Source organism: Barbatula barbatula (genome assembly GCF_947034865.1).
Source record: "Barbatula barbatula genome assembly, chromosome: 19".
Lineage (NCBI taxonomy): Eukaryota > Metazoa > Chordata > Actinopteri > Cypriniformes > Nemacheilidae > Barbatula > Barbatula barbatula.
The window spans coordinates 12,229,053-12,251,693 of NC_136782.1; the positions used below are offsets into that span (position 1 = coordinate 12,229,053).

Genomic DNA, 22,641 nt, shown 5'->3' on the forward strand with positions numbered 1-22,641 from the left:
GGTGCTCTGTCTGCTTCACTGCTAATGACTTCAACCAACCAGGGATCACATCGTCTTTCTTTGGCAACAGACGGTTTTGACTAGATACGGCTACCTTCACTGGGCATGCGCACTTCAATGCCGCATAATTTTTGTCACGCTGAAAACAGTTGATTGATCTTATTTATTATTGTAAGAAGGCGTTAGACAAATGTTATTTATTGTAATTATATGGCTAGACCACTTCCAACCGTAGCTGTATCCCTGCACATCTGTGATTCAGAGGTCAGTTACATCAGGCGATATTATCCAGTTCAATGCTTCCCTCTTGCGGCTGGATTTACATTTGTGACCCTAAATCACAAAACCAGTCTTAAGTAGCACGGGAAGATTTTTAGTAAAAGCCAAAAATACATTGTGTGGGTCAAAATTATTGATTTTTCTTTTATGCCAAAAATCATTAGGATATTAAGTAAAGATCATGTTCCATAAAGATATTTTGTAAATTTTCAACCCAAAATATATAAAAACTTTATTTTTGTGAGTGGATGGCCTGCTACAGTGCCTCGGATTAACAACTTCAAAGGCGATTTTCTCAATATTTAGATTTTTTGCACCCTTTACTTCCAGTGTTTTACACTCTTGTATCTCCACCAGATATTGTCCCATCTTAACAACCCATATATCAATAAAAAGCTTAACTATTCAGCTTTCAGTTGATGTAAAAATCAAAATTTCGAAAAATAGACCCATAAGACTGGTTTTGTCGTCCAGGGTCACATTTATGTAAAATTACAAAACTTGGTTGTATTGTACGGAGCCCGTAACCTGTCACACGAAATTTTTTATATATATCGTGGCCACGAATTAAGAATTCGTTCCCACGAATTATTTATTCGTGTGAACGTTTTGCTTATTCGTTCCCTCGATTTAGGTAAATCGTGCCCACGTTTTATTAATTCGTTCCCTCGATTTACGTTAATCGTGCCCACGTTTTATTCATTTGTTCCCACAATTTAATGATACCATCGGTATTTTACTAATTTAGACGTTGCTACTGTTATGGACAGAGAAACGTTAATTGATATATATATTGAGCTGGGATTGAGTTATAAAGACATTCTCCGAAGCCTTGCATTGCAAGGAATCGTTTTATCAGAGAGCCATGTTTTAAAGCCTCCTCAGAGACGGACTCTTATGTTGAAATCGTTGCTATGGTAACAGTTCAGCTCTTTCCGGTAGTCAATGTTGCTGTAGAGGAGCTATCCTACTCCGGCAGTCGGCTGGGGCAGAAGTTTATAGTTCATTTTTAAGTTTATATTTTCATTATCTGATCGTATTGGCACAAGTGTTCTCAAGGTACTAGTCATCGAAGAAAGAAACTAAACGGATATCTCTGCCTGTGAGGATACTGTTTGATGTTGATACTTGATGTTGGACATTCATCTGCCTCCAATACACTATATAAAACCAACCAACCTGTCTCTTCGTTATATGTGCTCTGACCGGCACCCAGGGGGGTTTAGGCTACTCAATTTCATGATACCAAAACCTAACCTACAACAAGGCACCTGCATCGCATATTGAGGGCAAGGGGCAATCCCAGCTCAAAATATATATCAATTAAAGTTTCTCTGTCCATAACAGTAGCAACGTCCAAATTAGTAAAATACCGATGGTTTCATTAAATTCGTGGGAACGAATTCTTAATTCGTGGCCACGATATATATAAAAAAATTTGTGTGACAGGTTACGGGCTCCGTAGATTGCAATGAAACATCCAAGTAAAGAGATGCTACGTTCACAATGACGAAATTTGCACATTTTATTTTTCCTCGCAAGGGTACATTGATGTAGATAAACAGTGGAGAAGCATTTATATGCTTTAAAGATGTAGTCCAACTGTATGCACATAATTTCTTAGACTAAATGGAGGTTAAAACAGGAGGTACTATATGATAAAAACACGTGAACTTGTAATGAGCATCTGTTGTTTGATCTTCAACGCTCTGTGTTCTTCATACAGTGATTGAAGTATTCCCTTTCAGACCTGTCACCTGAAAAACAACATTTGAAAAAAGACCTGTAAATGATGAAGGAATGTTTATACTGTAGTTTTCTGTATTTTTTATAGTCGTGGTCTGATGTAAATGATAAATAATTTTCTTACTGGTCTGGTAATAATCATACACTTTTATTACTGCTGGCTTGAGGTTCTCTACTGAATGTATTTGTTTAATACGCAGTCTATAGAGAATAGGAAAGTTCTGTTGAACCTGTGAAACGTAAAAAGAATCATAATGTTTATCAATGCTGTGATACAGAATGCATTTTTCTCTTTTGTTTGTGCTTATTATTTTTTGCCATAAAAAAGTTTGCGCGTCATTCAAACCTCTTGTAGATACATGATGAGATGATCGTTTTTAGATTCAACACGGTTCACAAGTGCTGCACTCTTCAGCTGTGACAAAATAATGGTAGTTAAAAGTATTGGAAGTATTGCATTGTAGGCAGAGAATTTACTTTCAGTTTAACTATTTTACCGAATCCAGAGAATAAGGATCTGCTTTGAAACCAGACAAAAGTTTGATATCCACAATGACCATGTTGGTAGTAGCTTGAGACCCAGTATATCTGCCCAGAACACACAAAGAACGCACAAATCCAGCATTCTATACACAAGTTCATGAAATATGATTCCAAATCTGTTCTTACACTATGCTAAATCTGATGTCCAGAATTTTTCCATTTGAGCCCTCACACACTCCCTCTGTCTTAGTGTAGATACTGAATGTACTCCTTTCAATGGGTGAGAGGATATTATAGAAAAGAGAAATCTGTGAAAGAGTCACAAGAAGTTAGAACATCTCCTTATATAACACAAGGCTCAATTTGTGCTTAAATCAGAATTCACAGACCTGCAACGACACACATGTGTTTCCCTTCACTTCAATACTGTATTTTCCTGGAACGTTGTTGAGTTTCTTCTCCTGATACAGTAACTTGTTGTCCTGGTTGACATCAAAGCTGTGAGAGTCTTCTGCTGACTGGACCGTCACTGTGCTGGAACCATCAGAGCTGAACACTTTGGTGGCGTACAAAGACAAAGCTTGAAGAGCCACAACTGTGTCCTGATAACATCACAACATCATCATTACAACATGAAAATGTGCTTTCCTTTAGCTCAGTGGTTAGAGGAGGGCATTACCGATGCTAAGGTCATGGATTCGATCACAGGTGAAAGCACATAGAACAAATTTATAGTATAATGCAATACAAGTCGCTTTGGATAAAAGCTTCTGCCAAATGCGTTAATGTAAATGTAAAACAAACTATAGTATTTTCACCTGTGTAGAGGAGAATCCTCCATAGGCGTTCTGCTGCTTCACAAGCCAGCTGACAATCCTGTTAGCATATCCCAGATCAGCTGTAGTGACTGAATCTGTTGTGAGAACAGCTAGCAAAACATATGAGCTGATCTCCACTGCCAGAGAACCCGTATCATCGCTAGATCCCATCTGAGTCCAGTGCAGTTGAGACTCTAACAGAGATTTGAAAATCAGAGTTTTTACATTTTCTGAGAAAAAGTGAAACAAAGGCACCTTGCACATACCTCACCTTCTGAAATGCCAATGTCCATGATCTTCTTCAAAAGATGATCCCGAATTAAGCTGTCTCCTGCCAGACTGAATGTGTAAGCGAGCAAAGCAGTGGTGTATGTGTTCCTGATATTACCAACATATCTCTTCAGACACAGCAAGCCTTTACTCACAACAGGATCCTACAAAAGAAATCAATGTGATATTGGGGATTTATAACACCGTAGTGCTTGCTTTTTAAAACATGTCGTCCTTACTGACCGTAACTGACATGTTCAGTTCGAGCAGTGATGCAGTTATATAGGCAGAAATGGTCACGCTGTCACTTACACCCCCCTGCAATAGACAGACAAAGATATTGCACACATGAATCCTACACATCAATATGAGAAATGTTTTACTAGAATGAGTAATGTTTATATTTGTAAGTACCTTCATTCTGTTATTGAATAGTTTCCCCTTGTTTGTATAACAGCCGTCTGTTTGTTGATGGTTCATCAGCCATTGCTTTGATCTCTGCATTTTTTCTGGTTCAATGAAGATATAACGCTGCGCTTTTCCAAACGTCCTCAGCACAAAAGCTGTGAGCCTGTGAGTTGCATTCAGATTTGTCATGCTGTTGCGTTTGATTTGAATGAATTTTCATAACTTTTTTTATTATTGACAGATGAAAAATGTGTCGCCAGGTTGCGTTTATACCATGTGTTTCCTTCTCCATGACTAAAGGTAGTGTATGACCCATCTTCTGAGTTCTCATAGTTCAGTTGCCTCTGATACCCTGTTTAATATTTGGTCCGAAGTGAATTTAGGTTCTTTAACGTGTCATTAAGACTTTACATATACAATTATTTTGAAATGTATCAAAGCTGTAGTGTTTGCCTCTCTTACCATTTTTAAGATAACCAATGGTTTTCTCTCTGATATCGGAGGTGAGCTGCTCTGTGTTTTCCAGATACTGTAAAATGTAAATATTGGGAGAAAGAACAGCAATGTTTTGTTCTCCACAGCCGTATGGCATCCGTAATAATCCATGAAGATTCTGCAGCGCACGACCCAATATGTCTCCTGCAAGAGGACATACAGTTATGGTCAGGTTGGCGTTTCATAGCTCAGAAGAGAGATCTCAATAATTATGATAAAGCATATTGTCAATTTTGATCTTAATGTTTTCCCTAACCAGTGTAAAATTTTGCCTGAATGTGAAAACTCAGATTATTTAGTTGAAAAATCTGAGTATAAATTAGTTAATATTGAAAGTCTGGTTTGCACACATTGTTGAGATTACTTCTAAAATTCTAATGGAGTTGCAGCAGTTGAATTGCGTCTTTTTCTGAGCAAAAACAAACACATTTAATTTTAAATATACAAAAATGTTATATTCCTTCTTCATTTTTTTTACCTAAGACTGAAACAGCAGACCTTGCAGATCCTTCAATTACATTTTTGGGTAATGCCAGTTCTATTTCCTCCAAGAGCTTTTGCCCTGTTGAAACAGGAAAGACACATCAAAATAATTTCTATAATTTGGAGCACGTTGAAATGTATTATTGTTATTCTAAAAAAGATGATGTTATTCTATTAAATCAATTAAAACATACAGAGCTGACAGTACCACAGACTTAATGGAAACTTAAAGTTAACCAACATAACATACGTAATAAATATGCAAAATAGTGGAATCTGTAGAATTGAAAAGATTTCCTTTTCAGCATGAATCTTCCTATGTGTATGCCCATCAGCTAGATTTAGTAATAAAATTCAAAACAGCTTGGAAGTGCACAAAAGAGGTAGAAGAAGGACACTTACCCTTAGGGCAAAGGAACCAGCTATGGCTTTGAGTCTTCTCAACTCCTTCAGCCTGTCAGATACATGTTAGCGTGAGCAAAAATCGAAATCATTGCTTGCATGAGAAATTTTTTACCTACGTTTACATGAAGGCTTTGTGTGACTATGTCAATGCGTCCTCTCTCTGGCACGCTCACAATCTCATTGTCACACACAGTCTGTGACTGCTCTGCCTCTGCACTCACTGTGATATTCAACACTCCTACAATACACAAAACACTTTCAGAAGAATGATAAAAAAGAAATAAACTGAAAAATAAGTCGCTTATTGTGTCTGAAACTGACCAAGAACAGAAGGAGTGAGAATCCATTTAAATGTTTTTCTTCCATTAGCACATAGACAGGATGAATACTGATCATCAGAGGAGGCTTTAAGAGTGAAGTCTGAGGACGGAGCTGGAGTTACTTTAACCTGTCCATGACAGATGGAGGATTGGTTCAGATGTGATATGATGTGAAATGTGACAGAAGATGATATGAGAAATTTCACCATGATGCACTTGGACAGATAGTTGAAGACGGTGGCCTTCAGCTCAAAGATCTCTCCACGGATGATGGAGTAAGGCAGAGAGAGCTCCAGGAAGAAGGGCTGGAAAACTGTCAGCTGAGCAGGAGGAGCCAGACCCAGACCTTCAGAGGACAGACAGAAGACATCCATTTCCCAGGTGGTGATGGTGTCAGGAACCTTCACAGGAACCTGCGTTGATCCTGAGGGCCTGAAGATTTTTTTTTCTATGAGTCCATCAATGTTTTAGGAGTGAAGTACAGTTTCTAATTCAAGGGGGTGTACAGCACCTATTTTGACCCATCACACACTCACCCAACCTCAACAAGGTCCCAGATCCAAGTTTCAGGGAAGAATGTGCGAATTGTTTCTATAGGTGGAACTACATATTGGCCTCCAACTCCTGCTCCACCTACTCCCTGTTCAAGTAGATCTTGAACTCCGCCAATAGGTCCTGGAATTCCAAACCCTGGTCTTCCACTTTGTGTTATTCCAAGTCCTTGTCCAAAGCCTCCAAACCCACCTGGCACTCCGGGTACAAATGCAGAGGGATATTTTGATGGTCTCAAAAAATTATAATCACATTTTATTTACATCTACATGGAAAACAGAGAAGGAAAATAGAAAGTAGATATCTTACCACTATACACTCTTTGATACAATATATCTCTGAGTTTAACACAAGGCGGTATTCTAACAATCAAATTCGTTGCCACCTTCAATCCCACGCTCTTATTCAGATGAAAATGAAAAAGGCAACAACAAATGATACTCAAAAAAAGCAAAACATCAACTTCATAGTACTCAGTCAGTCCTGTTTAAAAAAAATCATTGTTCAGTAGGTATGTCTTGTAAGTTTGCAAAATGTTTTATGTAAGATGTGATGCCACGTATACACAGACTACCTCAAACAACACACAAAAGTGTTTTACTCACTTTGAACAACTTATAGACAGAATCTGCTGTATTCTCTGGCACAGAAGGGTAAGTTAACATCGGGCTATATGGACTTCTTCTGGCTCTAATATTGAGGCATTCAACTGGATCTTCAATGTCATGTGGAAAAAAGTATGGACGCATACTGAAGACCTGCAGAAGTTAAGACATCAAGTCTAAGAATACAAGGGGACATTTTGTATATGACAATTGTAAAGATAGAATAAAAATGACTGGAAAATCGATTACATTGTCAACGTTCAGACGTTTATTTTTCTCCATGATCAGAACACTCTGATCAACAGCAGTGAGGCCACACAGTGAACCAGGCTGAGCTGAAAGCTGAAGAGTGTTTTCTTCACCTGGAACTGCTGTAGTAGGAGAAAACTGTGCAGACACCTGTGACACATCGTGAAAAACAGAACCAAAAGTATTTTAAGTGAAAATGATGAAAGCGAGAAATATGTTAATGTTGTTTTAGTGTTGCTAAATATACCCAGAACACCCTTAAAAAAGGTGCTTCAAAAGTTTCTTCAATGCCATTGACAAACCTGTTGGTTCCACAAAGAACCTTTAACATTTCAAGAACTGTTCGGTTTCACAAAAGGTTCTTTGTGGCAAATAAGGTTCTTAAGGTTGTAAAAAGTAAGAAAGAAATAGTTCTTTAAAGAACCTTGACTGAATGGTTCTTTGTGGGACCAAAAATGGTTCTTCCATGCATCGCCGAGAAGAACCTTTTAAGCACCTTTATTTTAAAGAGTGTAATCTGGCTAAATGTTTCAGCAGAATGACAGGACTTCCACAGTGTGTTTCAAGCTACAAAGCTTTTTGTGCAAGAAAATAACAGATAATTAATAAAAGAAATAGCCCCAGCTGTTAAAAGCTTAACAGTGAGATAATCTGTAAAAATACATAGTGTACTGTAAAATAAATGTCCATAAAATAAAAAATGTGTGTATTAGCAAAAATTATTTAACTGTAATATTTTTGCAAACTAATATTAAAGTAGCTTTATCAACACTTGGTATGTGATGGGCTTTTAATATTTGTTTGCCAAACAAACCATACAAACTATTGTCTTTAACTGCTCATATGCACTTTGTTGACACACCTTGTGTATAAGACATTTTTCAGTTTGAAAGGTTTTGGAAGTGGCTAGTACAATCTCACTGGGCAGCACACAATATGCGAGAAACTCCATTTTAGGTGACATCTTGGGATGAATGTGCACCCTAAATGAGACCTCTCCCTCCAATACAGAGTTTGTCACTGTAACTCTTTTATACCCCTGCTGGATTATCTCTCCTCTTGATAAAATCTGACAAAACAAAAATGCAACATTGTGAAAATAAGAACTACATTATTACAAAACATTTGGGCATAGATGAACTATGGACGTTTTTGCTGTACTCACAAGGTATACTATAGTCACAGAACCATCAATGGTGTACTGGACGGTAACTGGAGTCACCACCCCACACTTCAGTGGTTCTGGCAGAGTCTTTATAGTCAGTTTACTCTTTGTTGCTGTGGATTGTTCTTGGAGTTGTAGTGTTTTTATTTCATTTTGAAAATAGAATGGAGGGCCAAACTGATTCTCTGATGTAGTTGCCTGAGAGGAGCAATTTAACAGCACAGATCAAACAATCTGGCGAACTGATACAAAAAAATAGATAAATATCAGTTAATATAAACATTTCCTCCAGCGTCCTGTTATTTACCAACGCAGACTGTGAAGTATGATACATCAATATATAGTTGCAATATATACTGTTTGATACCATCTTTAAATGTAGGTTTTGGATAGGTATATTCAAATCTCACCAATATGGTAAAATATGTCTTCACCACAGGAGGTATATTAATTGTGAAATTGGCCGTTCCATTTATGTCTGTGATAACTGTGATAGGTGAAGGTAAACCATACATAAGTAAATTGACTTTAGACTTAGAAACTGGGGTCCCATTGTTAAGTTCAACCTTAACCTGTTGGAAAAAAGAGACTTTCCAATAAACACATTTTAAGTGATAAAAGTACAATTAAAGTATATGTTATTTTTTATGGCAATTGTAATGTATTTAGTTAAGAACAGCAAACTATTTTTTTTACAAATCTTTTGAAGAACGTTACCTTTCCCTTTATATAATGTTGATCTTTAAAGTATTCTGGCTCTTCAACAAATGTGATGCTACCAATTGAATAGGAAATAGGCACACTTGCACTTCTTTCCAGTGAGACATCTGGAGGACATGCACATAAATTGAGGACACTTTATCACACAATCCAATACAGTAGTTCAGTTTTAATTTAAGCGGTTTCATTTCATTCACCTGCACATGCCTAAAATTAAGAGACCATTCCAAATTTTCATTTAATCAGCATTTCTAGATAAACTGTGGCTATTCCAATCTAGTGGATTGACACCCGGGACACCTCAGGACTGACAGCATGATAGCATGACAAGACTGTGATAAAAATCCAGGTTATCAAATAAAACATAATTTGTGAACTTTTTCTAAATACATGTACAAATATGACTGTTGTATTGCATGAAAGTGAAAATGAACTTGCTAATTTTCTGCCACTTAATGTAAATAGATTTGTGAGAAATATTGTTAGTAGTTCAAAGAATGAAACAAAAATTATAAATATACCCAAGTACATAAATACAGTAGCAAATTCAGAAAAACTGAAAATTATTTTGAAATGGTCTTAAATGTTTTTCCTCGGCTGTATATATAGTATATCATTCTCATTTCAGTATTACAACTCTATGTTTTTTTGCAAAGTTTGCTACCTTTAAGATAATATACCTACAGTCGTGGCCAAAAGTATTGGCAGTGTCATAAATGTTGTGCTTTGCAAAGTTTGCTGCTGCTCTATTTGTCCACATGTTTATTGTAACACTTTTTGAGGGACTTAATGGCGGGGTGTACGATTTCCGAATTACGCTTGTTTAAACAAAGACGGGCAGAGTACCAAAATGACCTTGTAGCCAATCAGCAGTAAGGTGCACAGTGCACAGGACGGACATTAGCCGAGCTCTGACGAAAGATGGGGGTGTGTCTCTTTTGGTGATCTGAACATCAGCAACGGCTGAGAACAATTGGCACCCCGCCTTTAAGGACAATGCCACACATGGAGTACTAAAGTTGACTGGCATTTTATTGTAAAGGGAACAGAAGACAGGTCATACTCCAACTATATTTAGAATCATGACCTAACTATATACAGTATCCTTCAGTTATATAATATTTTCATTTTGACCACGAGTCAACACTTTTGTTTTCACATCTGTTACATACCTGTCCCCTCCTCGATAACCGATGCAATGAATTTAAGAGTATTTGGAAACCAATTTGTTCTTTTTACCATGTCAAATATGTTGAACATCTGAGAGACACAGCCGGTCTCGTTTAGCTAGGAAAACATTAACAAGATCAGTTACTGATAATTATATACAAAATATTTTTCGATTCACTGCTAATATTGTTTTGGGCATGCACTTACCACAGCTGATCTACTAACACAATGTGAAAACCTATCTGCATTTACATAGTATGGCATGGTAGCGCAGAGACTCATTTTCACATTACCCAGAACTGGCCGTCCGTGGGTGTAGCTGTTAAAACATAAACATAATTCTCATGTCTTTGCATGCCGATACATCTTTTTGTGATATTTAATTTAAAAATGTGTTTATTATTTAATTTGGGCGTGCACTCACCGGCCACACACCCCCAGTGTAACATCCTCTTCATTTGCTCTCACTGTCTCAGGCTGTGCTATTTTCACTTCGAACTTCGGTAAAACTAAAACATACGGCAATATTATTTAAATATGAGCAGCATTTAGGGCTTGTTTTATTTTTCATTTAGGGCTTGTTTTATTTTTATATAAAAAACAATGGACTCTCGCACTCAGAGTAATAGTCTCAAAATTATATTACTCACCGTACTTTTTAACTTGAAACTGTTCTTTAAATGAGGTTGTGTTGGTCTCAACAGACACCTCGTACAAACCAACAGAAGCCTCTGGATTTAGTATGTGAGAAAGTTGTAAAATCTTGCCATGGGTGGCTCTGGCTTTAATCCACTGATTAATTCTATTTCCTTTATTATCCTGTTTTAATTAAGATGCATTTAAGCACAGTGTTAGAAATAACAGGGCCATATGAGCAAAAATGTAGGGTTAACAAAAATAAAATAATGAAATGTACCTGTATTGCAACAGTGTTGTACTGTGGGTGTAAAAAAGCATTAGACGTTTTGCAAAATACATAGACAACATGTTTGCATTTCAACACAAGCTGTTTACTGGGAGGTCTAAGTCTAAAGGATCATTGCTGTTCAAATTGTTTACACATGGTCAATAAGAGCGACAAACATGGTATAAAACATTGTCATTATACACAATTATCCACTAAATTATTTCTGAATGTGTTCGATTTAAATTGTGTGTGGTGAAAATGGCAACCTACTTCAGTGTCAACTGGTTTAAAATCTGTGTCCATTGTGAAAACTCTGAAATGGACTATAAAATACGGAGACAAGACTGTGAAATGTAAAAATGCACTGCGTGAATGTATACAGATGTATGAGTGTGTACACTGACAGCACATTACCTGTTTGACCGGGGTGATAGATTTGTTTGTCTGTACGAATTGTTGTCAATGTTTTAACAGATGCAATTGTTACTTTTCTGGTTTCAGTCAGGAGGATGTTTTTCCCTCGAGCCACCACTTTGATTTCTTGCACTGAATCAAATGTGGGAGCCTGCAAAACACATCATCTGGGAAACTGAATATTGTTAAAACTAAAAACCACTATTGTATTTACAATTAATGTTTTTTTTCAGTTTATAATATGCCATTTATTTTTTATTTTTATAACATTATTATGCACATGTCCTGAATAAATAGCTTCGGTCAAGTAGGTATTTAATAATCATGAACCTGAAAGTCAAGGCAGTGATGGAGTTCCTGTACAGTTGAAATCTGCAGAAGAGTTTGGTTCTGGTCATTGTGAACAAGGTCAATAGTGAGTTGCACAGATTCAGTCGGCTGTAGAAGGCTCACACACAGTCTAGCCTGCGAGCCTGATTTTATAAGGGCAGGAAATGTCACCATAAACACCCTACAGAGATGATTAATGGTTTGTGGAAATGCAAAACAACCACCATTCTTTCCCCACTGTGTGAAGAAAACAGTAAACTGTCTAATAATTGTCTTTAAGCCGCTCTGCAAGTACACTTACAAACTTTGATAATACCTGAAAGCACATGCAAAAGAATACAGGCTAGGTTTAAATGTTTTTTAGACTTACGGCTTAGATGCTCCATGACAGATGCAGAGTAACAGAATGCATGCGATTAATATTTCTCGGTGTACCACAAATAAAAACCCCATGATAAGGGATTGTACAAACGTTTAAAACAAACCCTGTGCAGAGCTTAAAGCTTTTCCAAGATACCACTTTGTTTGGCTGAACATATGAGCTTTGTGATCATTAACGGCTTAGTTTCAAGGGATGGTACAATGAAATTTGGGCGTGTGCATAGAAATCTCAGTGTTAGAAATATATGGAAAATTATTTTAGGTATGAGTGAAAACTATTTACTAAAGGACAGATTTAAAGTAATACAATTTCTAACCATTTTAGGTATCAATTTATTGTTTATATTTTACTAAGATGTGAAGAAATACAATTTACCATTGCTTTTGATGTCTGTAGGCTATATATTAAATTTATTATTATAATCTATTGTCATAAAACGGTTCTCCATTTTAAAAGGTAAGTGACTGTAAATGTCAGCATTATCATGCAAATCATTGAAGAATGCCGAGAGTCAAACATTTAACAGTGTTATATACACGTTACATTGGTTGTATTTATGGCCTAAAGGGCCATATTAAGGGGAAATTAAACCTGACAATCAAATATCTGTAACCAATTTATTTAGATGCAGCACAAAAACCAGAGTGTAACAAAATATCATTTTTGTATTTATAAGCAGCAGGCTGAGAAAGATAAATAAACTTGTAAATCATTTATGAAAGCAACAACTGTCCTGACGCTGAGGTCTCATGCACAGGGGGAGGAGTATGCAGTCTCAGACTGGTCACCTAAAGCAGAGAAAACAGCACATTACACGATCATTGTGTGAAGGAAAAAAATCAAGCGCAACAACCTCAAAATCCATTACTTGGTTGATAGTAGTCATAGACTTTGATCACAGCAGAACGGAGACTTCTCACTGGATAAAGTCGTTTCATTTGTAGCTTGTAACTCATTGGAATATTTTTTGGAACCTGCAAGAGAGAACAGGCATAAGTACAAATTTCAACACTCAAACGGTCAAAACTAACACTCCCTCACCTCCTTTAAATACATAATGACACGACCATCTTCTGAATCCACCCGTTCAACCAGTGGTGCATATGAATGGGGTGGAGTTCCAAGCTGTGTAAAAAAAAATCAAGTGAGCTATTTTTTTATTGCAACTATTTACAAATTACTTCATACACTCAACCGACCATTGTGGTGTCTGCTGTGAACCCTGATAGGAGTGTGATGTCTACTATGACCATGTTAGTGCTTGCCTGCGACCCATTGTATCTGCAAGAAACAAATTGAGAAACATGTTACATTCAGATATACTCTCACAAATTATTTTTTTACAAAAATCTTTCAAAGTCAAAATCTTAACATCTTACTTGACAGAGAAGTTCATCATAAGATTTGGACCAGATGACACTTGGCAATCTCCCGTAAGCTTTGCTTCAACGCTTAAAGTTTTAGTGGTCTGAGCAGGTGTTGGAATGTTGTAGAATAAGGTGACCTGTGATCACGGAATTACAAAAAGATGTAATTTTGATTCTTTGGTTTTACAAAGTTTGGGATAGAAAAGTGGATGGCTTACCTGCACTGACACGCAGGTTGAGCCCGTCACTCTAATAGTATATCTGCCAGGAACGTTCTTCAGTTTCTTTTCCTGATACAGCAACTTTTTGTCCTGATTCACATCAAAGCTGTGAGAGTCTTCTGCTGACTGAACCGTCACTGTGCTGGAACCATCAGAGCTGAACACTTTGGCGGCGTACAAAGACAGAGCTTGAAGAGCCACAACTGTGTCCTGATAACATCACAACATCAATACATGAAAATGCATGCGAGTAAATAAGCAGGTTCACTTATGTTCTTCATTTGTAGTTGGGTAACCTGTGTAGAGGAGAATCCTCCATAAGCATTCTGTTGCTTCACAAGCCAGCTGACAATCCTGTTAGCATATCCCAGATCAGCTGTAGTGACCGAATCAGTAGTGAGAACAGCTAACAAAACATATGAGCTGATCTCCACTGCCAGAGAACCAGAATCACCACTAGATCCCATCTGAGTCCAGTGCACGAGACCTCCTTTAAAACACACCAGAATAGTACTCATTTGACATTAGAAACATGTCATATATTGTTGACTGAGAACTCAGCAAATATCTTTACTATCTGAAATGGCAACAGTGTCGAGCTCCTTTAAAAGCCGCTGTCGGGTCTCCGTGTCTCTCGCCAGACTGAAAGTGTAGGCAAGCAGCGCAGTGCTGTAAGTGTTTTTAAGATTCCCAATGATGGACCTCAAACAGGACAAACCTTGAGTGACCACAGGATCCTGTTACACAAACAGAGAAACAGCAGGTGTGTGTCAGTGTCATTCTTCTAATAGTTTCTACTGTGTTCTCTGGAGATGAACTTACTGTCACTGGAGTCTCCAGTTCAAGCAATGATGCAGTGATGTAGGCAGACATGGTCACGTTATCCTTTACTCCACCCTTCACAAACGCAGAAACATACTGTACTTAATTCATCATTTAAAAATTTTGTTAAAATGAAGATTGATAATCACACACACCATTCTGTTGTTGAACAATTTTCCCTGTTGAATAAAACAGCCGTCTGAACTTCTTCCTTTTATTAACCAATCCTTTGCACTCTGAATAACATGTGGATCAATGAAGACGTATTTCTGTGCTTGGCCAAAGGTCCTCATGACAAATGCAGTCAACCTGGAGATGTGAAAATTAAATTGTGACAAACATATGCTGATGACTGAACAGTAATACAAGATACCCACCATGTATTTCCATCACCATAACCGAACGTGCTGAACGCACCATCAGGATGTCTGTAGTTCAACTGTCTCTGGTATCCTGTTTAGTTTAACACATTGGAAAATTGACAGGCTGATATACTTGAATATAAATAAAGTGTCTCATTACACGTGGAACATTTTCCAAACAAGTGAGCATCCCTATGCCCCACTCCCTTCGAAGGGCTGAGCCCTTGAAGTGAACTGTATGAAGTGTCAGGCTTTACTGTCTCTCGTATGCGTTTGGCACTCCTTGCACAAAGGGAATGACTGGCCAAATGTTACGACGCACTTTTTAAGTGCAGTTCTGAACCCAGCACTCCGTTGAAAATAAACAATATAATCATTACTCGTTAAATATTGTCCAATGCCTTTTTTCACTCCACTTGGCATTTAAAAAGGAAATATATTTTAAAGGAACGAGTAGCTATTAAACATACTTTCCTATAAACAAAGTTATCCAACCATATTTATCACTGACAAAAATAGTGTAACATAAAAAACAAAATTGTGCTTAAATTTAGAAAGTAATGTCAAAATCCCACTCCATATTTGCTTCAAAATGCATTGTGAGAACTCTTTAACCAAGGTAAACGTGATCACAAACAGAATCCACTTCCTTGAAGTGACCATGGAGTGCACCCTTTGTTAACAGACTTCTGGAAGGACCCTTCAAGAGTGTATAAATGCCATTTGGAAAATGTCTGTGGTGCACAAGTAAATTACCTCTCTTTAAGAAGCCTGTGGCTTTCTCTCTGATGTTTGAGGTGAGCTGGTTTGTGTTCTCCAGATACTGTAAAATGTAAATATTGGGAGAAAGAACAGCAATGTTTTGTTCTCCACAGCCGTACGGCATCCGTAATAATCCATGAAGATTCTGCAGCGCACGGCCCAATGAGTCTCCTGCAAAAAACACTTAAATGTTAAACCCTTTAACATTCCTTTCTGAATTATTATTGAATTCAGTTCTTGTAAGGTGAAAACTCATGGAGTCCTAGTGTAATATCTAAATTGCAACCAAATATACTCAATGCAGTCGCTTTACCAAGTACAGAGACAGAAGATCTGGCCGACCCCTTGATTACATTTGGTGGAAGTGTGAGCATCACCTCCTCTGAAATTATCCTCCCTATCAAATCATAAATCACAACATAACCGACAAGCACAAAGAGCAGTGTGAGATATAAACAATGGCCACTACATTGAGAAATCTGTCAAGTGTAGACAAACCCCTTGGACATAACCACCAACTGTAGGTCTTTGTTCTTTCAACTCCTTCAGCCTTAAAACAACAGAAACACACCCAAAATTACACCCAAAAACACCTAGAATTTAAATTGCAAAACAAAACCGACAATTGAGTAAAAGTGTGCACACCAATACACGTAGACTTCGAGTGACCATGTCAACACGTCCTCTCTCTGGCACGCTCACAATCTCATTGTCACACATGCCTTGAGAAAGTGCCTGTGCACTGATGGTCACATTCATGACTCCTGTAATGAAATCACTTAAATTAATGTCAGTTTTATTTAGAAAAAGACTAATGCGAAATTAGCTAAACTGACCAAGAGCAAGTGGAGTAAGAACCCATGAAAAAGTCTTTCTCCCATAGACACACAGACATGTTGAATATGGAGATCCAATTGAGGGTGTAAGAGTGAAGTCTGAGGACGGAGCTGGAGTTACTTTAACCTGTCAATGAAAGATTGAGGATTAATTCAGATCGTATATGACAGAAATGTGACAGATTCATTGAGAAATCTCACCATGATGCACTTGGACAGATAGTTGAAGACGGTGGCCTTCAGCTCAAAGATCTCTCCACGGATGATGGAATAAGGCAGAGAGAGCTCCAGGAAGAAGGGCTGGAAAACTGTCAGCTGAGCAGGAGGAGCCAGACCCAGACCTTTAGAGGACAGACAGAAGACATCCATCTCCCAGGTGGTTATGGTGTCAGGAACCTTCACAGGAACCTGTGTTGATCCTGAGTCCCTATGAAGCGGATCACATTTAACCAAAATGCTGGTTTCAAATGACATAATAGGGGAAATTATACATGCCTGTTGCTTGCAAGGATTTCAACAAGTGGTTGACTTACCCTACTTCAGTAAGTAGCCAGATCCAAGTTTCTGGGAAGACCGTTCGAATGGTCATTTCAAAAGCGGAATTCACTTCAGTCAATTCAGCACCACCTTCTACTAGTGGCGCAGCTATCGGAAGAGTCCCAGACCTACCCCAATAATAGTGCGCTTAAAAGAACAAAAGATTATAAATAGACTTGCAAACAGTGTCTTGTTTCATGCAGTAGGTGGAAGGGGAAAAGGTTACTATACCATCATAATTGCGGTAATATTGGAGGTCTTTATATGTCAGACACTGAGGTTCTCTTACAGCCAGATTTGTAGCAACCTTCAAGCCCAGAGCCTGTTAAAAAGTAACAAGGTGATGTACAGTATAAGGCAGAGGGACTTATTAAAGTTCCAGTGCACCCAAAAATGAAAATTCTGTGATTTCCTCACACTCAGGTAGTCCAAATGTCAGTAACCAAACAATTTATCCACTGTTTACTGCCATAGTTTTGGAAAATAAATACTATGGCAGTCAATGGTTAAGATCTGTTTGGTAACTGACGTTATTAATCTCCCTTTGTGCTCATACAAATCTCCCTTTGTGCTCAGGTTGTTCCAAACCTGTGTCATTTTGAGGGAGTAAAAGACAGAATTTTCATTTTAGGGTGAACTAACCCTTGAACAACTTTAATATCACCAAAACATCCATTTAAAAAAAAGGTACCCCATCTCTATACCAAACAGGCGTGTCACCTTAAAGGTTTCATATGCACTGTATGCCGGCATGGCTCGGCGAGGCCTCACTTTTAGACACTCTTGCTCATCTTCAACCTCATATGGATAATCTGATACTGACTGCACTGGCAACAGGCCGAAGATCTGCAAGTCATATAAGCAAGACCAAATGGTCACAATGGAGTGAGAGGAAAGTAAACAGTGCAGGTACCAAAAGGATCTGTAAACCATTTTGAAATAAATTGCTAAACGGACACCTTTTCAGCATTCAGACGTTTTCCTGATTCCAAGATGAGAACACTCTGATCTACAGCACTGACACCACACAGTGAACCGGGCTGAGCTGACAGCTCTACAGTGTTTTCTTCACCTGGAACTGCTGAAGAAGGAGAAAACTGCACAGACACCTGTGGCCAGAACAACAACAGTGAGGTTATATGTTTGTAATAAAACGTACAAAAATAAAACCATACGCATATATACCTGGTTTTTAAAACACTTTTCAATGTCAAGAACTGTGCTGCCGGCAACCACATTGTTGCTGGGCAGAAGACAGTACGCTAGAATCTGTACAGCTGGACTCAGATCTGCTTCAACAGACAATTTGAATGACACGGAGCCACTCGCTGCTCCAATCGAAGTCGTAACGTTAACCTTCTCATATCCATGATGAACTATCACTCCTCTGGACAAAACCTGACACAAACATTACAATGGCTTTGCCAGCAGAGATTACAGGAATCATATTTGGCAATTTGTACTCACCATATAGATGACCGCTGTATTAATGTTGCTTGCAGTCTCCCCAACAAAGTTATACTTAATGGTTACGTTAATCTCAGCATCACACTTTACTGGCTGCTCGATTTTCTCTATAGTCAGTTGACTGAAAGTTGAAGTGTACGATGAGGCAGGCTGGAGAAGTCGAATAGTTTTTTCATCGGTAGCGAAGTATGGCTTTTTATAGGTATAACTCAATTCCTGAGTCACACTTGCCTGAAACACAATGAATGGAATTTGTGTCCTGCAATATGCCAAATTTCACTAAAATCTGAATAAAAAGAATTGATGACCTTCAAGAAAAAAATGGTCTGATTATCATTTCAAACCGGTATGACTTTCTTCTGCACAACAAATTATGATATTTTGAGAAATTGCATTGGTTTTGCATCTGTACAACAGAGGTCAATGGGGACCAACTTTTTTGTTTTACCAAAATCACCCAGGTTTAAAATGACAATGTATATGATCGATTTTAATGAAGGTGAACTATTCCTTTAACACAAACTAGCATACTATCAGATTAAAGTCACTGTTAGGAAGACCAGCTGTATTAAGAGAGAAGGCGGCGAGTCCATTACGGTTTGTAGTGAGATTCGTGAATACTTTTAAAGCCCAACTTTGACCTTCCAACAGATAGACTGCTTTGTTATGAATTGGAGTCCCATTAAAATGTGCAACTTTGATCTGTGGGGTAAAAAAAGTACAGACAATAAAGCAACAGACACGTAACACACTAAAGAGCATTGGAATTGTACAATTGTACTTGCCAATCCTTCTAGAACTGATCCATGTTCAAAAACGTCAGGGAGATCAACAAAGGTGACCTTCCCAATTTCATACGTCAGTGATACGGTTTCGGATTTTGTCATGACTGTGCCTGTGAAACAGTATCATGACACAGCTGTGAAAACTAAACTCCTCCGCATCTGGATTTTTAGAACAGCATGTCAATGCAGAGCCTACCTGTTCCCTCCTCTGTGAGATTTGCTTTAACAACAAGAGAATCTTCCAGATAATTCTCAAATCTGAAGTTTAGAAAGGCTGACGTGTTGAATGTACAGGAGGCACACCCAGTGTTATTCATCTAAGAGAATCAAAAACAAACACTGTAGCTGCTTTAAATAACCAAAAAGACTTAAATAACTGAATTCCATGACACACCTCTGCAGTTTGGTTTAAGCAGGGACGAACCACACCAGGAACAGAAACATATTCAAAAGGATTACGGCACACCTCCACCCACACTCTACCAGGTACAGGTTGGTTGTAGGTGTACCTGAGAATCGGTGCAAGAACTGTGTTAAAGAATGAACAGCAGCATATGCTGGTGCGTAATTGAATATCACTCACTTTCCACAAATTTCAATTTTCAGTTCTTCTTCACCAACACTGTGTGTCTGTGCTGCTTTAACTGTCACTTCAAACTTGGGCAGAACTAGTAAGTAGCACAAAAAGTTAGCAAAGCCTTCATGAAACAAACGAGAGATGAACCGCATTGACTCACCATACTTCTTCACTTCAAAAGGATGCACAATCATCCTTTCACCAATGTAAGCTTTCAGTGTGTACATGCCTTGACGGGCTTCTGGGTTTAACTCATGAGAAAGCTGCAATATCCACCTTATTGAGGAAACATTTGTCCACTGACCAATCATGTTACTCTGACTGTCCTGTTAAATTATAAATACAAAGAAATGAGTTTTGAAAAAACTGTTGTAGATTATTAGACGTGCACAGAAACAAGACTTACCTCCACCACTACCATAGAGTACTGTGAGAGAAAAATCACTGAATTAACACTCAAACATGACATTGCATCTCATTGCAAATACATGTATATATAAAAAATAACCATTTGATCAAGAGGCACAAAACTGCCATCCATGGTAACAGCCCTGAAGTGCACTGCAAAATAAGAAATATGTTTAGACTTCAAATCACACTTTTCACATTAAAAACAAGATAAGCGTTGTCACACCACCATACAACAAATATGAATCTATAATTCACCCATTTGTCCTGGAGTATAGATGGGTTTATCAGTTTGGATGAAGGTCAAAGGATAGTAAGACCTAAACATCACTTTTCTTTCTTCAGCCAATTTGAAAGACCTCCCATTAACTTCAACCCGAATTTTCTGCAACGAATCTCCATCTACACGAGGTGCCTGTTGAGAAACGCGTCTCATCATCACTTTTGATGCTGAAAATGTTCAATGGTGTGAACGCGCACATTCTGATTCAGACCTGGAAGTTAAAGCAATAATGCAACTCTTCATCCGTCCTCTTCTGCAGCAGTAACGTGGTCTGGTTATCCTTTCCTACAAGATTAATGTTCATGAGACCATCGCCGGGCTTCAGGACACTTGTGCACAGTTTGGCTTTGGATCCTGACTGGATCACAGCAGGAAACGTCACCAGAAAAAACCTGCCAAGAGCAACGATGATAACATTGAATCTATTGCTTTTAAACCGGTTTATGCATGTTCATTATGATACAAGGAGATTCGTGAACTCTGACAGCGTCTCGCATTTGTAAGTAACATTACATTACAAACAATGATCAGTATATGGGATAGTCCAATATACATTTTGGTCAGGAAGGGTCATTAATAACATTTAATCTCCAAGTGGGAAAAGTCAAATACGCAGGCATTAAAATGTCATGTATTGCCTAAAACTCGTCACCATTTATAACGTTTGGAGTCCAATGAAACACAACGTGCATTATTTAAGCGTTAAAGCTGGACAATGCTTAAAGGACATTCAACATTAAAAGACATTTGAAATAGCTTACGGATCTGATGTTTGTCCATTAACACAGCAAAGGAAAAACGTTAAAATGAGCTCGTGTCGAAATATCCTTTTGACATCCATTTTCAAGGCGACCGTCCAGTTTCAGATATTTCACCCCTCTTCAACGGCGCAAACGATCACAGCGTCCTGCAAAAATACATGTTCCCAACGAGTCATCAAACCAAGCCACCCGGAATATTTATATTTTTAAACAGTGTTCTGTATGTGAATCCCAATAACGTTAGGCTACACCAAAACTCACAACATCAGCTAAACCTCCGTTTGCCTCCTTCCTGAGCAGCACACGGCAGAGAGACACTGTGGAGTTAATCGGGTGCGTTACAACAGGTGCATTGCATTGATCATGCGTCATGCCTTCTAATTGGTTTTGACTAGAAGGGTGGTTACATCCTCTTCAACACCACATAGGTTTTTTCACGTTGAAAACTGTTTTTTACTATTGTAAGGCTAGGCTTAGGGTTGATGTAGGCGTTAGCTAAAGTAATTTATTGTAATTATGTGGCGAGAGTTTGCACCCCTTGTGTATCTCTTCAAGCGTCTGCAAAATTAATAAATGCAAATGTAACCCTTTTTTATGTCTCGGAAAAAAGAAAAACTGTTTCGTAACAACAGGGGGAAGACTTTGTTATCATGTAATTCGATCATCAAATGATAAAGTATTTGAGATTTTTTAGGCCGCCTTGCCTCATTTCAGTCTATTTGCTGATGTGCAATTTTTTTGTGATTTTGACTGTGGTCAGTCTTGAATGCAGCATGTGCATATTTGCTGTTATAAGTGAAATTTATCAGATAAATGGTACAATCAGTTCCATGTACATACAGGTACTAAAAAAATAATAATAATAGAATTTCACGAAAAAGGTCAATATTTTTTGTCACCCAGTTCAGAAAGTGAAATTATATAGATTCATTACACAGAGTGAAATACTTAGTCTTTTTTTCTTTAAATGTTTGTGATTATGGCTTACAGATAACGAAACACTGAATTCAGTGTATCAGAAAATTTGAATATTACATAAGACATTTAAACAAATCTCAGGTTACAAAACGTGTTTCAATTTTCAATTACTTCATAGACACAATACCATAGAACCCACCCTGATAATATTGACATTTGTTGTTGCCAGTATTTGTTAACTGTCAGGCTAGTTTAATAACAAATTTACGCAGGGCAGAACAATTCCCACCATTACATATTAGGCTAATGTCCATCTGGTACAAATCCATATGCA

General features: G+C 37.9%; 1 protein-coding gene across 1 annotated transcript; it reads right to left on the reverse strand.

The window, feature by feature from the left end:
• Nucleotides 1-1,776: 1,776 nt before the first annotated feature.
• On the reverse strand, nucleotides 1,777-21,720 carry LOC306908842 (uncharacterized protein). The gene is made up of 69 exons (XM_079482055.1): nucleotides 21,651-21,720; nucleotides 21,390-21,535; nucleotides 20,840-21,020; nucleotides 20,604-20,760; nucleotides 20,446-20,498; nucleotides 20,344-20,364; nucleotides 20,098-20,263; nucleotides 19,944-20,028; nucleotides 19,755-19,869; nucleotides 19,557-19,677; nucleotides 19,361-19,470; nucleotides 19,107-19,277; nucleotides 18,576-18,806; nucleotides 18,294-18,506; nucleotides 18,068-18,217; nucleotides 17,829-17,954; nucleotides 17,340-17,430; nucleotides 17,105-17,255; nucleotides 16,773-16,998; nucleotides 16,572-16,698; nucleotides 16,381-16,499; nucleotides 16,234-16,285; nucleotides 16,049-16,132; nucleotides 15,730-15,906; nucleotides 14,989-15,064; nucleotides 14,767-14,920; nucleotides 14,612-14,686; nucleotides 14,364-14,526; nucleotides 14,086-14,279; nucleotides 13,787-13,999; nucleotides 13,581-13,705; nucleotides 13,401-13,482; nucleotides 13,243-13,326; nucleotides 13,070-13,175; nucleotides 12,955-12,989; nucleotides 12,125-12,135; nucleotides 11,820-12,000; nucleotides 11,490-11,640; nucleotides 11,346-11,398; nucleotides 11,085-11,105; nucleotides 10,819-10,987; nucleotides 10,593-10,677; nucleotides 10,376-10,487; nucleotides 10,171-10,285; nucleotides 8,996-9,105; nucleotides 8,689-8,850; nucleotides 8,279-8,476; nucleotides 7,976-8,182; nucleotides 7,114-7,263; nucleotides 6,865-7,017; nucleotides 6,569-6,659; nucleotides 6,244-6,457; nucleotides 5,914-6,139; nucleotides 5,709-5,835; nucleotides 5,504-5,625; nucleotides 5,385-5,436; nucleotides 4,978-5,061; nucleotides 4,467-4,643; nucleotides 4,278-4,356; nucleotides 4,011-4,167; nucleotides 3,840-3,914; nucleotides 3,598-3,760; nucleotides 3,327-3,520; nucleotides 2,898-3,110; nucleotides 2,695-2,816; nucleotides 2,523-2,613; nucleotides 2,372-2,440; nucleotides 2,150-2,255; nucleotides 1,777-2,036 (listed from the first exon to the last, which is right to left on the reverse strand). Exons 2-69 carry the CDS (start codon nucleotides 21,467-21,469, stop codon nucleotides 1,981-1,983), a joined length of 8,610 nt encoding a protein of 2,869 aa, XP_079338181.1. The 5' UTR covers nucleotides 21,470-21,535; nucleotides 21,651-21,720; the 3' UTR covers nucleotides 1,777-1,980.
• Between the last annotated feature and the right edge of the window lie 921 nt (nucleotides 21,721-22,641).